General features: G+C 50.5%; 1 protein-coding gene across 1 annotated transcript in view; it reads right to left on the reverse strand.

Moving 5' to 3' along the window:
* Positions 1-4,010: 4,010 nt before the first annotated feature.
* Positions 4,011-14,561, reverse strand: part of Tead4 (TEA domain transcription factor 4) — an 85,598-nt gene continuing 75,047 nt past the window's right edge. The window contains exons 12-14 of the mRNA XM_059257125.1: positions 7,514-7,654; positions 5,571-5,723; positions 4,011-5,469 (exon numbers count right to left, since the gene is read on the reverse strand). Of these exons, the coding sequence (XP_059113108.1) occupies positions 5,356-5,469; positions 5,571-5,723; positions 7,514-7,654 (408 nt within the window). The 3' untranslated portion in view covers positions 4,011-5,355. The remainder of the gene's footprint in view (positions 5,470-5,570; positions 5,724-7,513; positions 7,655-14,561) is intronic.

Below are 14,561 nucleotides of genomic sequence, written 5' to 3' on the forward strand. Positions count from 1 at the left end.
TCTTAGAGCTGTGTAACTCTCTTTTGTTTTTCTGCTGTATCTTGAGTAGTTTCCAGTCTAAGGTCACCTGAGTCCAATGTAGCTACACAAAATCCAGCCATCATAGCACATTCCCAACAACTCCTCAGAACAAAGAGCATACTCCCTCCCTTTTAGGTCATTCCTGGAAATTTTATTTCTGCTTACCTCTAGTAGCCAAACTTAGTCACATAACCACATCGGACTGCAAAGGAAGCTAGGAAATGTAGTTTTTCTGAGTGACTACGTGTCTAGATAAAAACAGAGGGGTCTAGTCCTGTTATTTGAAAAGGAGGTGGCAGACTCTGTCAGAAGTGCTCACTTCTCCATCCTCATCTCCCTGTGAGTAGCAGTAGGCCTCCCCTGACCCCAAAACATTTCCTTTACTACTGAGAGCAAATCACACTCCTGCTTCTCCTCCTGTCTGTAAATGCACCGCATCCCAGCACAGGGTTGGCCATAACTTCTCTTCTCAGCCCCACCTCTCCTCTCAGTCATGACCCAACTCCTGACTCAAATAACAATCTGGGTGTCTGTCCTTCCTGAGTCTGGCCCAGGGAGGAAGGTGCCCACCAAAAGGCAGGCCCTATCATCCAGGCAAGGTCTCCTACCTCCCTGCTCAGGACAGGGAGCAAAGGGAGAGAGAGCAGCAGGTACAAGTGGGGTTCTGCATCAGCCCCCTCTGAACCCCAAACTAGTTCAGTTTAGCACAGAACAGTAGTTGATGCAAATTCCGTGTTTGGTAGTGTTGTGGGATGATGGCTGTTATGAATTATTACCCGGGGACCCTGAGGGTATCCTGCGCATGCAAGGAGACATGCTGGCATGCCACGCAGATGCAGCAGCAGGCTGGCAGGTGACCCACTCCATGAGGGTGTGGTGGTGGGTGGACATTCACAACCCAGATGCTACATCCTCACGGAAATGGTTTATTATAATAGATGAAGAGAGGATAGGAGAGAGAGGGAAAGAGAGGGGTCGAGGGGTGCACACCTCGTGGGAGTGGAAGGAGTGGGGGGGGGCAGAGTTTTTCCTTAAGACGAGGCTTTAAGTCAGGATGCAGGGCGGCCCCAAGGGGCGAGATCACAGTATTAACAATGGCCAGCCTCTTACCATGCCCTATTTAAAAGCATTCTAACTCTTCAGCTCTGAGTTCCATTCCTGCTCCCACTGGTTTGGTTCAGCACCGGGCAGTCCCAGTGTGCACCTGCCCTGTGTGCATCGCTGGTTTGTGTGCTTTGTGAATAGTCTCGGAACTCCACTCCTGCACAAAGAAATCACATGCACGCAGACCTCTGTGTTTGTAGCAGACTTTACTGAAGATTTGAAGAGATGAAGGGGGTTTACATAGAAAAAAATACAAAAGCCAAAAGTTGAATATCAGACATCTGTGAGTGTAAAAAACATCATCATTTCCACTGTCTGGGCTCTGCCTCATTAGAAAGGCCCATGCCCATCTGTGCCCTTTCTTACTCATGAATATATATACAAAAGCTGAGTTCAAATTTTTAGAGAATTTTTATTTCAGAGATCAGGTTTCACTGTGTAGTTCATGCTGGCCTCAATTTCCTCCTGAGTGTGTGTTGGAGCGGAGAATATGCACCCCGGCACCTGGCTAGGCATATTAGTTAACTACATTCTCTATATAGAGTCAAGTCTTTGAGAAAAAGGTAATTTTCTTTCTGATCGGTAAGATCACAAGTTATCCAAGGTGCCGCTGCCCCCTGTTACCATAGCTCTAAGAAAGAAAATGGGTTTTCAGCAGGGGTCAGATGCAGGTGGCCACTGGGCAGAACCCCTGAGAGAAGCCTACATTGTTTTGTTGTCTCTGTTCTCTGCCTGGGTAGCCAAGGTCTCAGGAAGCTCCTTCCTGTCACAGCCTACCCTCAGCCCTTCTGCATTCAACCCCCAGCCTGGCAAAGAACGGGTGCACCACAGACCAGAGATATAAGACCACACCTCAGGCCCCTTCACCTGTAGGTCTACGACACCACTACTTGTACACACAAACACATTAGTTCCTTTTATGCATGGGGGTGGGGTGGGGTTTGTGGGCTTCTTTATGTTTTATTTATTTTTAGTTATTGGGGTTTTTTTGGTTTTGTGCTTGTGTTTGTTTTTCTGGTCGGGACACGTTCTTTCCATTCCTCTGACACTTTGTTGGTACAATCTGCTCTGTTAGTGTCAGACCCTGTGAGGCAGAAAGCCCTTTACCTGTCCCTACCGCCATTTTTCCAACATTTCCTGCTAACTAGTTAACACCAGGAGGGTTTTCACTCCCAGGGTAGAGGGCTCTCTGTTCCCAGGACTTGGGGACCCTTCCTCATCTCGCAGGCCTGGTGACATGAGTAGCCCTGTCTGGTCCACTCTCCCTTGCCTCTCACATGGCTGCCAAGTAGAACATACCCAGAAAACAAAGTTTCCACCCCCAAATGCCCGGGGGAACGTGCTGGATGGGTTCAGGAACCTCCACACTTGCTCCTTTCTAGACTCCAACAGCTCTAGGGCAGTTCTCTAAAAATAGCATCAAAGGAATGTACTCCCTTGCTTAACACCTCCAGGCCTTGCTACCACCCTGAGCGAACTCCAAAGTCCACATCCGCACAGGGAGTGCAGGGGACGCGAAAGACTGAACCACCTGCCTTTCTACCTGCCATGCTGGCCGGACGTATGTCCAACTTCTGTTGCTCAACATACCCCCGGGGCACACCCATCCCCTCCCTGTCTCCAGGACTCTCCATTCTCCTTGGAATGTTCCTTCGGATCCACTTGTGTGTAGTTCAAGAGTTAGTGCAGATTCTGGGCCTCAGCAGCCTCTCCTAAAGTGACGCTAACCTTGGTACCCTTTTTTCCACAGCATTTCCCACTGCCTACAAGTCTCCTTAACTCACCTCCAGGCACCCCTTCCTTAGTCCAAAGTAAGCTCATAGCCACCCTGGCTGTCTTGCTCATGGACACATTCCCGGGGCCTGCCACATCTCAGAAATTAAACAACTACTCACAAAGCAAAAGAAAAAAAAATACACCAACAACCCAAGCAACTTCCTTAAGCTCTCTGGGCCTTACTTTCTCAATCTTCAAAATAGGTCTGCCTGGCACAGTGGTGAGCACCCATAGTCCCAGCTCCTCAGGAAGCTGAGGCAGGAGAATCACTGGAAATATTAGCCAGACCAGAGAGAGTGAGCTCATCTAAAAAAAGAAAAAAACACGGCGCCAGCACAGTATCACCGCGTGGGGTGGAGGCGCCCTAGTCCACTGCCACACTGAGTCAAGTGGAAAGGCAGCTAAGACTACTGTCTTCTGTGGTGAGTCTCCGTGAGGCCACTGAGGTCAGTTTGCACAGGAAAAACTTAGGATCCACACCGGGACCGACATCTGGACTGACCTGCTTCTCACAGGAAAGGGTTAAAAGTCTGAAGTGTCTGAGGCTGAGGCTTTCCAAGAATGCTGCTCCCAGGCAGCATACACAGGGGGAGAGGGCCTGGGCTAAGATTTGAGGGAGCTGCAAACACAGGCCTGCACATACACGGAGGGGTGAGTCCTCGCCGCAGGGCCGGGGATGCAGCAGTCTTTCTGGGACTCTTGACCCCCTCTGACAGCAGGATCTCTACACAGTGCAGTAGGAGGCAGGTCCGTAGCCACCATCCTAACGTGGTGGGAGGGATGGGTTAAATTGCTTTGGGCTAAGGAGAGGGAATTCGGGGGCTACAGAAAGACTGGGTGACTTGTCTGTATTTCTCGTCTGAGAGAGATGCAGCCAGACTCCTTCCCTACGCTGTGTGCATACTTCTGTCACAGTAACTCAGCCTGTGCCAAGCCCCGGGGTCCACTCCAGCACCAAAACACCCCACAAAAATAGCATCAATAAATATTAGCCATCCTCCTCTCAGAACTTGATCCCTCAAGGCCTATTTCTTCCCTGAGACCCCTGGATCCCCCCTATCTGAAGGGCAGTTGCTGTAGGATCACCCCCCACCCCAGTGCATAGCTCGAGTCTGGCTCCTCAGCTAGAGCCGAAAGCTCCCACGGTAGTACCGATGCATATTTATTGAACTGTGGGTGTGCTCAGCACTATATGAGGCACCGTTCATACACGAGGTAGGTGAGTATTATACCCATTTTACAGATGGGAAAACTGAGGCACCATGACATTAACACACTAGAGGCTGCACATCAAAGTTAGGTTAGACTGATTCCAGAGCCCTCGTTTCTCACCTCTGTAGCATCCCCTCAACGCTGCCCTGCCCATTTCTGCATCACCACAGATACATCCCTGAGTTCTGGGCACACACAAACACGCCCAGGTTCAATCTTTCTTCCTGAGGCTCCACCTGGGGCAGCAGACACCAGAAAGCCTTGAGAGGGCAGCAGAGGGCCAGATCCAAGCCTTCCCGAGGGAGGGAAGCAAGGGGCTGGGGCTGAGGACCAGATTATTTAACTGGCACAGTACCCAGCTACTTTTTTTGTTTGTTTTGTTTGTTTTTCAAGACAAAGTTTCTCTGTGTAGCCCTGGCTGTCCTGGAACTCAAAGATCCGCCAGCCTCTGCCTCCCAAGTGCTGGATTAAAGGCGTGCACCACCACCGCCCGGCATGACCCACGTACTTTACAGACATCCTCTCCTCACCAGCGCTGAGCAGAGAGGAAAGGGCACTAATAGAGAAGCTGAGGAGCCTGACAGGGCCAAGCAGCACCCACACTGGCCCTGAAGCAGGACTCGCTACCTCCAAGCCTTGTCTGGAGCCACCGCCCCATGCAGGGCCACTGCAGAGCCACCTGAGTAACTCTTACCCAGTCTCCAGCCAATGACTTTGTTGCAGCCACATCTAAATCCAGCCCTGTTTGCAGGGGTGGGGCCCTCTGCTGCAGCTGTCCTCAGGCAGTCATGGCCAGGCTGACAGTGCACACTTGGGCATGCACAGCGTCTCTGGCTGTGTGACCCACATGCCATCTGTCCTCGGGCCACTAGTGTGACCAACAGCAGAATGTTCCGGTAGCTGAGAAGGGACCACTGGGTCTTGAGCTTTGGTGTCTGATGATAAGTGTCTGGCTGAGTCCACTGGGGTTCTGGCTCCTGGACCATCTGGAGGCATCTCTGGGCTTGCTTCCAGCTTGCTTCCTGGTGCCCCCTTCTCCCCTGCCCTTCTGGGCTCATACAGCCAGACCAGCGCCTCTGAAAACACTCGACACCTTGGGTTTATTGGGGGTTGGGCACTGCAAGATCAGGCAGTTTTCTCCTCTGCTCAGCTCTCTCGGCACTTCCGGGGGCCATCCCTGAAGGTTCCCTCCCAGGTCCCCACGTCCTGGATTTGTCCCCCCACCATCGTTCTCCAAGTCTCTCATTCTTTCACGAGCCGGTAGATGTGGTGCTGAGCCCCGTGTCCACTGGCCGACACTTCGAAGACATATGCAATACACAGCAAGGTCTCCTGTGTGTCTCGATTGGTGATCACCTGTCAGTGAGACAAAGGGGAGGTGTCAAAGCCCTGGGTAGGGCGGCCCTTGGTGCCACCCACCTACGCACTACACCCCGGACACCTGCTCCACTTCATACCTGCAGGATGGTGAAGTTCTCCAGCACGCTGTTCATCATATACTTCTCAGGTAAGTGCTTCAGCTTGTGGATAAAGTTGATCATGTACTCACAGAGCGGCGACCGGTGGATGCGGTACAGATAGCGGCCATTGTCATAGCGAGCATACTCTGTCTGCAGAACCCCAGGGACAACGGAGGCTTAGAATCCCTTCACCTCTTACCCAAGCCCGGTTTAGCAAGGATGTACAAAAATCCGTTCACCGCCAATGGGAAGCAGAGGCAGAAGATGGCCCAGGAGCAGAGCCATCCCCTCTGAGGTTTCTGGACGTTAAGCCAGGCCTCTCCATGTGAACATGACAGGAAGACGCTCCCAGGAGAGGGGAATGTAAAGACCTGGAAGTAGTGGCAGTGAGCTGGGGCAGTTGCACGGGAGGCTGAGGTGAGGGAGGGCACCAGCACCTGTGCCGTGGAGCTGCCATATGCGTGAAGCTTGGTGGTGGATGCTATTGGTACAGGAGCTGGATGGACGGCACATGTGACCATGGCTGGATAGAGGCACGAGCATCACAAAACCTTGGTAATTTTAATGACAGTCATAACTGTGGGAGCTTTGTAAAAACTGCCTTTGCTGGGGTAGGGCAGATGTGTAGCAACTATAAGCCCTGGAGACCATCTAGAGTACCAAAACAGAACAAAACACAGACCCACACACAAATAGACAGACAGACAGACAGACAGACACACACACACACACACACACATGCACACAGAGCACTACTGGATTACATCCCCAAGATTGAATGAAGTTATATGAGTGGGGCTCAGTGGAGCTAACATGTATCAAAAGCTTCCTGGCAATGGAACAGCTAGGGTTGGGACCCGGAAGCAAAGGTCACTTCCCAGGTCCTGCCTGACACCTAGCTGTTTGACATGGGTGACTGTCAACTCCAGGTACAGAGGACACCATCAGTGCAGACCCACGTGGGCCAGGCGGTGACCAGCCTGACATCACACAGTGTTAAGCACTGCACAGGGTCACAGACGTTAGGGCCACAGGTATGCTGTGGTGGAGACTTTAGGGTCCTTTCGTCATTTTCATTACAAAATAAGAGCAGAATGTCACAGCTATTGGGACCAGTGGGTGGTGAAGACAACCTGATACTTCCTTGGAGATAAGTGGAGGGGTGGTTAACACAACTCCAACCAGGAAGTGGGGGTCAGGAGAGGTGTGCAGGGATCAAACCCAGGTCCTCTTAGCTTGTGCTCACTACCAGCCTGCCTGCCTTTGACAGGGTGAATGGGAAGGAGGCAGAGAATTCTGCCCAAGTGTAACGTCTCCAAGGTACTCCAAAACTGAAAAGCTGTGTGCTGCTGGGACGCCTGGGAAGGGGGATCTAAAGACTGTCTCAAAAAGGGGGAGGTGGGGACAAAGGACCGTATAGCTCAATGGTAGAGTACTTGCCTAGCAAATACCAGGCTCTTACAAAAGCCCAAACATCTGGACAAACAGGGACTCCATGAGCTTTCGGCACTCAAGGAGGAAAAAGCGGGAAGCAAACAGACCCTGACCATCCATTCTCACCTGTCTGTCCCTAGAGAGAGCTGTGTGACTGAGAAAGCCCGCTCCCATCCCCCGGCCCAGCTGTCAGACACAGACGGATTGGGGAGAAATCCTTCGGCTAGCCTGTGCTTTGGCCTTACTCTAGAAGATGTGGGATGCTTGCAAGAAAGGCTTGAAAGGAATCCTGACCAGGAAATTCAGCCAGGGCTCTGAGGCACGGATGGACAATTAAATCAGTAACTTATTAGATGCTTCACACCCAGCCCAAAGCACACACTTCCTGAAGGTGTGCAGAAGCCACATGGGGCCCACCCTCAGCAATCCTGCCCCCAGGAGAGCTCCAGGAAAAGGGAGCACACAGGCCACCCCCTTTGCCCTACACCCACTGGGTGGCCTCCTACCTCAACTTTCTCCACCACTTGCTTGCCAAAGGAGCAGACCTTAGTAGAACAGGTAATGATCATGTTCTCCAGGCTCTCATACTGGCTAGAGACCCCATAGAAGGTGCGGCCCTCATCATCGATGTTGGTATTGAGGTCTGCCTGCCGGAGAAACAGGAAGACACAGTTGGGGTCACAGTGCAGGTTCTCGTGAAGGGGCTCTAGCCGGCCTGAGTGTGATAAACATGGTTCTGGCAGGCGCTGCCCTTCTCCCGCATTCCTTCTGCCTTGCTAAAAACCATTAGATTACATTGCGAACGCTAGCCCCCAAGGTCTATTCCCTAATTTGGTCAATCCCTCCTCCTGAGGCTGACTACCAAGGTCCAGCTGTCAAATATTAAAGTCCAGCAATCAAAAGCCCCCATTGGCTGCCCTAATTGACCTGTCCAATCAAAATCAAACACCTCGTCCTAACACTGGGTTTCCCCTTCACCTTTATAAATAGACATTTGCCTATGGGCCATGTCTGTCTCCTTTCTATCCAGAGGCAGTCCTGTGTCCCTCTGGAACAGATATCTCTTCCCTCCTCCCTTGTCCTCTGTCCATGCCCTTTGTCCCTCTGAGGCAAATAAATCTCCTTTGTGCTGAGAACTTGATCTTGGGGTGTCTTGTGCCGATACTGGTCACTTCATCTTGGACGAGAGAACATGACTTTAAAAGAATGGGGGCAGGACTTGGGTACAGCTCAGTGGGAGAGCTGGCTGTTGGCCTGGAAGGACCAAAACAAAAAACAAAAAACAAAGAAGAAGAAAGAAAAAAGAAAAAAAATTGGTACACAGCAAGCAAAATAAAGCCTCTGCCACCCCCCACATCCAGACTCAATGTAATTCTGGTTTGTTTCCCAAACAATGAGAAATAAGTTCACAGCTGCCCACATGGAGCCAGGCAATTACTTCTTGGTTGGATATTGTATTAATTACTTTGGATATTGTATTAATTAATTAATTGCTGTGACTAAATACCACATACAAACAACCCAAGGGAGGGTTTTTTGTTTGTTTTTTTTTTTTTTTTATCTTGGCTCTCTCAGTCCCTCAGAGCAGGGAAGGCATGGCAGAATGATCCCGAGGCTGTTCACACGGCATAGGACAGGAAGCAGAGAACACAAGCCGAGACCAGGAAGGAGTGGATATAACCTTCAAGGACTTGCCACTAGTGTCCTATTCCAGCAGTCAGGCCACACACAACTCTTGAAAGCTCTACAGCCTTCCAAAGAGAGCCACAGGCTGAAGACCAAGCATTCCAAACGCAAGTCTGTATGTAGGAGACCCTGCAGATTCAAAGCCTATCCCTGGCCCAGAAAGGCTCACGTCCATCTTACAATACAAACAGACACATGGAGTCAGAAGTGTCCAGAGTGCAAAGTCTCTTCTGAGGCAATCTGAGCCACTGACCCTGAAAAATCAGAAAGAAAAACCTCACACTTCCCATTCATCCTGGAACCGGGTAAACATTCCATGTCAAAAGAAGAGCAGCAAGAAGAAACTCGGGCACCGGAGACATGACTCAACAGTTAAGAGCACTTGCTGCTCTTCCAGAGAACCTGAGCTCAGCCCCCAGCACCCATGCTGGGCAGCTCACACTCTTACGTTCTCTTCTGGCCTCCATGCGCACCTGTACATGTGTGCTCACATATACACAGATATACATAAAAATCTTTGAAAAAGACTGCAACTCAACCAAGTCAATATGAAATTCTATTGCTCCATATCTGATACGCAGGGCTGATGGTGACATCTGAGCTCCAAGAGCTTGGGCATTCCAGCTCCTATGACTCTGCCATTTGCAGCCATGGCCTCTCCCATGAGCTGGCTCTACTGGGTGCCTGCAGCTTTCTTCAGAGACATCCCACATTCCCAGTATCTTCAATGTCCTGGGGCCTCTACTGCAACTTAGGTTCCCTTCATGTGTAGCTGGCACTGGGACACCTATCAGAGAATCCAACCCTTCTATACATTATGTGGCCTCACAGGCTTTTTCTAGAACCTTGATGCAAGCCCCATGACCCTATAACTCATGCATTTTGTATACTTGCAAAGCCAGCAAACAGTGGATGATGGCAAGTTCTGCTGCTAACTCAAGAGGTAGCTGGGTCCCCACAGACCATGGCAACAGTGTCATCTGAGTGCCTATGTGGCTGAACTTGGTAAACAAGTTCCAGAAGGACACCCCTTCAGCTCTTTGGTTTGGGGGTGTTCTTTTGTTTTGGGGTGGGCTTTTTCTTATTTATTTTGTGTGTATGAGTACACCCATGCCAGAGGACACATGTGGAGCCAAAGGACAACTTTTGGGTATTGGCTCCCTCCCTCCTTCCACCATGCACATCCTGGGGATTGAACTCAGGTCATCAGCCTTTGAAGCAGGTCATCTTCAAAGGCTGGTCCTAACATATTCTTTGTTTTAATTAAGGAATCCTTTTTAAAATTTATATTTTTTGTGTGTATGTGGAAACAGGTGTTTACCTGGCAGGGTTGGCCCGATTTTGCTTGACGTGATGATCTCTAACTCCATCCATTTCCCTACAGATGACTTACAGAAGGCTGATTCTTTGTTTCCTTTTTGTTTTTCTGAGACAAGGTCTGCTATGGAAGTTGGCTGTCCTGGAACTCACCATGTAGACCAGTCTGCCTCTGCCTCCTCCCAAGTGCTGGGATTAAAGGCCTGCGCCACTACGCCTGTCCAGAAGGCTGATACTCGTGGTGGGGCTTCTTCATCAACAACGCAATGCAGAGGTAACTGGCACGTGGACCAGGGTGCAGACTGTGAAATGCAATGTGAGCTGCCAGTCATGAGGCAGGTTCTGAGACCCACAATGCTTCAGCAGAGAACTCAGGGAAGGTCTGGGTAAGATTTGAGCACAAGTGACAAGCAGTCTTACTCATGACCGCTAGGTGACACTCAAGCACTAGTTTTCTCTCCTTTGGCTACTTCCTTTCAACAGCAAAAATCTTTGTGTAAACTGACAAGGAAGTGTTAATTACCCTGTAATTAAAGTGGCACAGAAGACATATTATGCAGGCACGTACACGCATACACGCATACACACACACACACACACACACACACACTACTGAGAATGACTAGCCTTTACCATTATGGATGAACACAACATGCTGAGTGAGGTAAGCAATTACGGAATAGAATGCAGAAATATTTTTTAGGATGTCTCACTGCACCGAGCATGGGTTAAATGGAGCCATTCTTTCAGAGGAAGGGAAAACAAAGAAACCGTTACAACAGCATCCAAGCCAATGTTTAGTCCCCTTACTAAACACCCTCCACTCCCTACCCAGAATGGCTTCAGTCTCCCCATCCTGCCGCCATCATGATCCTGTAGGGGAGGGCAGCTGGGGGGTGTGGAGCATCTGTGATGTGGGTCAGCCATGGTCCAAGGTCTTCCTGCGACAAGTGAAGTGAACAAGGACCCGAACCCAGGCTTTCTCTAAGTCATATGACCATCCTAGAAGACCAAGTTTGTCAGAGTGGCCTGAAAAAGTTGAGAGACAGTTTGTGAGCTTAGACACTGACTAGAACGGTAGGGCAGAAATGTGGGCCATGTAGCAAAAACAACTGCCTGGAAAGGTAGAGGTACTGAGGGATGAGGCCAGGGTGACAATACTCAGATGACAAACGCTGTGGCCACAGGGCTCCGACCAGTGTTACAGTCATTAACCACATGATCCTCCACACCCTCATGGTGTCTTTGTTCGAGCCAAGATCTTGTTATGTAGCGCAGGCCGACCTCCAACTTTATTCCTTCTGCCTTCTAAGTACTAGCATTATAGGCATCCATCTAACTTGTGCATCTTTTAATGACACTTTTAAAAAGTATTTACGTGTGTGTGTGTGTGTGTGTGTGTGTGTGTGTGTGTGTGTGTGTGCTCGCACATGCACGGTGGTGTGCATGTGGAGGTCAGAGGACAACTTGCATGAGTCAGTTTTCTCCTTCCAATACATGCGTTCCAGGAGTTGAACTCATGTCATCAGGCTTAATGGCAAACACCTTTACTCACTGAGCCATGTGGCAGGACTTTGTGATATCTTTGCCATCAATTCACTTTTATTCCTTAATTTTACCCTAAGCAATACAATCATGAAAGCAAGCACTCTGGCTGCTGCTGCTTCTTCTTCTTCTTCTTCTTCTTCTTCTTCTTCTTCTTCTTCTTCTTCTTCTTCTTCTTCTACTTCTTCTTCTTCTTCTTTTTCTTCTTTTTCTTCTATAAGCCAACTTAACTATTAAATAGAAATGTCAGTAGATGGAGCACTTATAAGACCCCTCGGTGCACCATGCTGGGAAGACCCGATACCAAAGAGCTTCTCAGGCCACACACAAAAGCAGCCTTCCTGTCTCTGCACCCTAAGCTTATGTGACTTGTCTAGGGGAAGGTCCACGGGGTACAAGATCCCTGTCCTTGACAAATCTCACTCAGTGCCTGGCACATCTGGCCTTTCAATAACGGTTGCATGCAGCTGTTCCGCTTCTTGGCTCTGGGTGGTGCTATGACAGAGGACATCAGAGTTACTGACCCCTGAGTTCTTGACCCCGACTTAAGCCCTCCATCTCAAACATATTCCAGCTTTTCAGTCATTACCTCCCACCCTAGGATCCCTTTAAAACACTCATTCATAGTCAGGCAGTGGTGGCGCACGCCTTTAATCCCAGCACTCAGGAAGCAGAGGCAGGTGGATCTGTGAGTTCCAGGATAGCCAGAGCTACACAGAGAAATCCTGTCTCAAAAAGCAAAACAAACAAACAAACAAACAAACAAAATCAAAAAAAACATTCATCCAGCCACAGCCCAGCATTTCTGGGCACTGTGGGACAGAAAGAGGCTAAGGAATATTTGTGTGCTATGAGAGAACTTGTAACTAAAGAAAGATTAGTGAGATGGATGGGGGCCGACGTCACCCTAGACTCTGCTGAGAGCCTGTGAAGCACAGATCTGGGAGATGGTGGCCAACGCCCGAGGACCCGTCCCACAGTGCCTCGGCTGCTCCTTGGGCTCCCTGGGCTCCAGGGTCCATCCAACTCTTCTACTGCCTTACCCTGCAGCTGTAATCCAGGACAGCTGTCTCCCTCAGTGACCGGGCTTCTGAATACCCCACCCCCTCCAGGCACCCTATTCATAGCGGTTCGTGAGGGTGGGCAGCTCACGGACTGGGCCTGGAACAGGTGTGAGGGATCAAGTGACTGTCCTGTGCTGGTGTGTGTCTGGGAGGAATGTCGGGCCCAGAGGAGAGCTGTGGGCTGGATGGTAGAAAGCCAATTGTCCTGCTACCCGGCTCCACCCAGTGTGCAGACTGGTGTCCCTTCCCCTGCCCAGGACAAGTAGTTTTCAACAGTTTCTGGGGGATGGGATTTACATTTCCAGCCCTCACTCCGGTGGGAACACTCTCAGAGCTGGGCCTTAGGGGCTCCACCTCCTCCTCTGCTGCCCCTTGGTGCCATCTGCACTGGGGATAAGCCCAGACATGCTGAGGACCACCACCACGGCCCCTCAGTGTGAACACTAACTCTCCGTGGGGGTACAGGCAGCAGCTCGGACAGGGGGAAACCAAAGTGGCCTCTGCTCTAGGCAGGTTCTCCTGGGCTCTCCAGCCCCTGGGAGGCAGACTGAGCAAACAGGCAGGAGGAGGAAGGCTGGCTGTGAGACAGGCCAGTTTCTTGCCTGGACAGGTTTCCTTCCTAAGTGTGTGTGGCCAATCCCACAGCAGACCGTGGTAGGAGGAGGGAGCAGGCCAGGGGCAGGGGACTTCCCGTGACTGACCCAGACTCTCACTCTTAGCAAATGCTCCTCACTACAGTGTTCTGCCTCTGAGCCCCTCCCACATGGGGACCGAGGGAGGGTGGCTGCTAAGGTGCCCTGGCCTCTCCTGATTTCGGCTCAGCCTCCCTATGGCGATGGCATTTGGTAGCTGAGGAAGGACAAGGTCTTCCCTGAGTTCCCAGATTGGAGGCCACAGGAACAACCGCTAACCTTTAAACTGGAAACCAGAGGCACACAGAAGCCAAGACTCACTCAAGATCCAGCTCTCAAGGAGAGTGTCTGTCTTGTCACACTGTGAGGTCTCTCTCATACCCACCATGCTCCTATAGGAGTCCATACGGCCCCAGGTCTAAGACCCACTGTGAAGCTCCCACAGAGTCTGTGATAAAAGGCAATGACCACATGGCTGTGTATACAGCCATGACCGTGCATGTCTGTGGGACCAGCCCAGTCAGACTTCTGGTGTCCCAGCTGCCCTTACATTTCCTTCTTCTATCAGTTCCCTAACAGGGGACCCTGAGGGAAGGCAGAGGAGTAAAGAGCCAATAAGGTAGTAGGAGTCTCTGGTTTTACTTCCCCCTGGAGGGAAGACTTTGCCAGTATTTCCTGGGAGAAAGGTCAAGAGCCAGAAAAAGTCCAGCTGCTCTCCTTTCAGAGAGCATGGTCAGAGCTAAGTCTGCCCTCCTCTCTGCTACAACTGGCATTCCTCTGAGCCTTTCAAACAATCCAGAACCTCTCCCAGGACCAGGATGAGCAGCCAATCTGTGCCTGGGGGCATTCTGCTCGGGAGGTCCCACTGCCTGACTCTAGAGCCATACTGTTAAGGTCTGTAGTCTGGTTCTGGTACAGCAAACTGGTAAAATAGTTTATCCTCTGAGGACCAGGTCCGACTAGATCCACCTTAGAAGGTGTGGCAAGATTCACAAATGAGAACCCACGTGACCTGCTAAAGTGCGTGTTCCTGTGATATTTCAGTCTTCCTTGAATATACCAAGAATGACCACAGGAATGATAGAGGCCCACCCAAAATGAACACCTCAGACCCAAGCCCTTGTCTGCAACATGAGGTTCCCCAATTTGTAAAATGGAGATGAGCCTTACCCAAAATGTATCTAGTAAAATACAAATTATTGCCACCAACTGAACAGGGGTGCGGCTCAGCCATATAGGGCTTACCTGGCATGTTTCATATAGTGACTTCCAGGCATATGTGGGGCCCTGGGCAACTTGTACCCAAAACT

Source organism: Peromyscus eremicus, chromosome 3 (assembly GCF_949786415.1).
Source record: "Peromyscus eremicus chromosome 3, PerEre_H2_v1, whole genome shotgun sequence".
Taxonomy (NCBI): Eukaryota; Metazoa; Chordata; class Mammalia; order Rodentia; family Cricetidae; genus Peromyscus; species Peromyscus eremicus.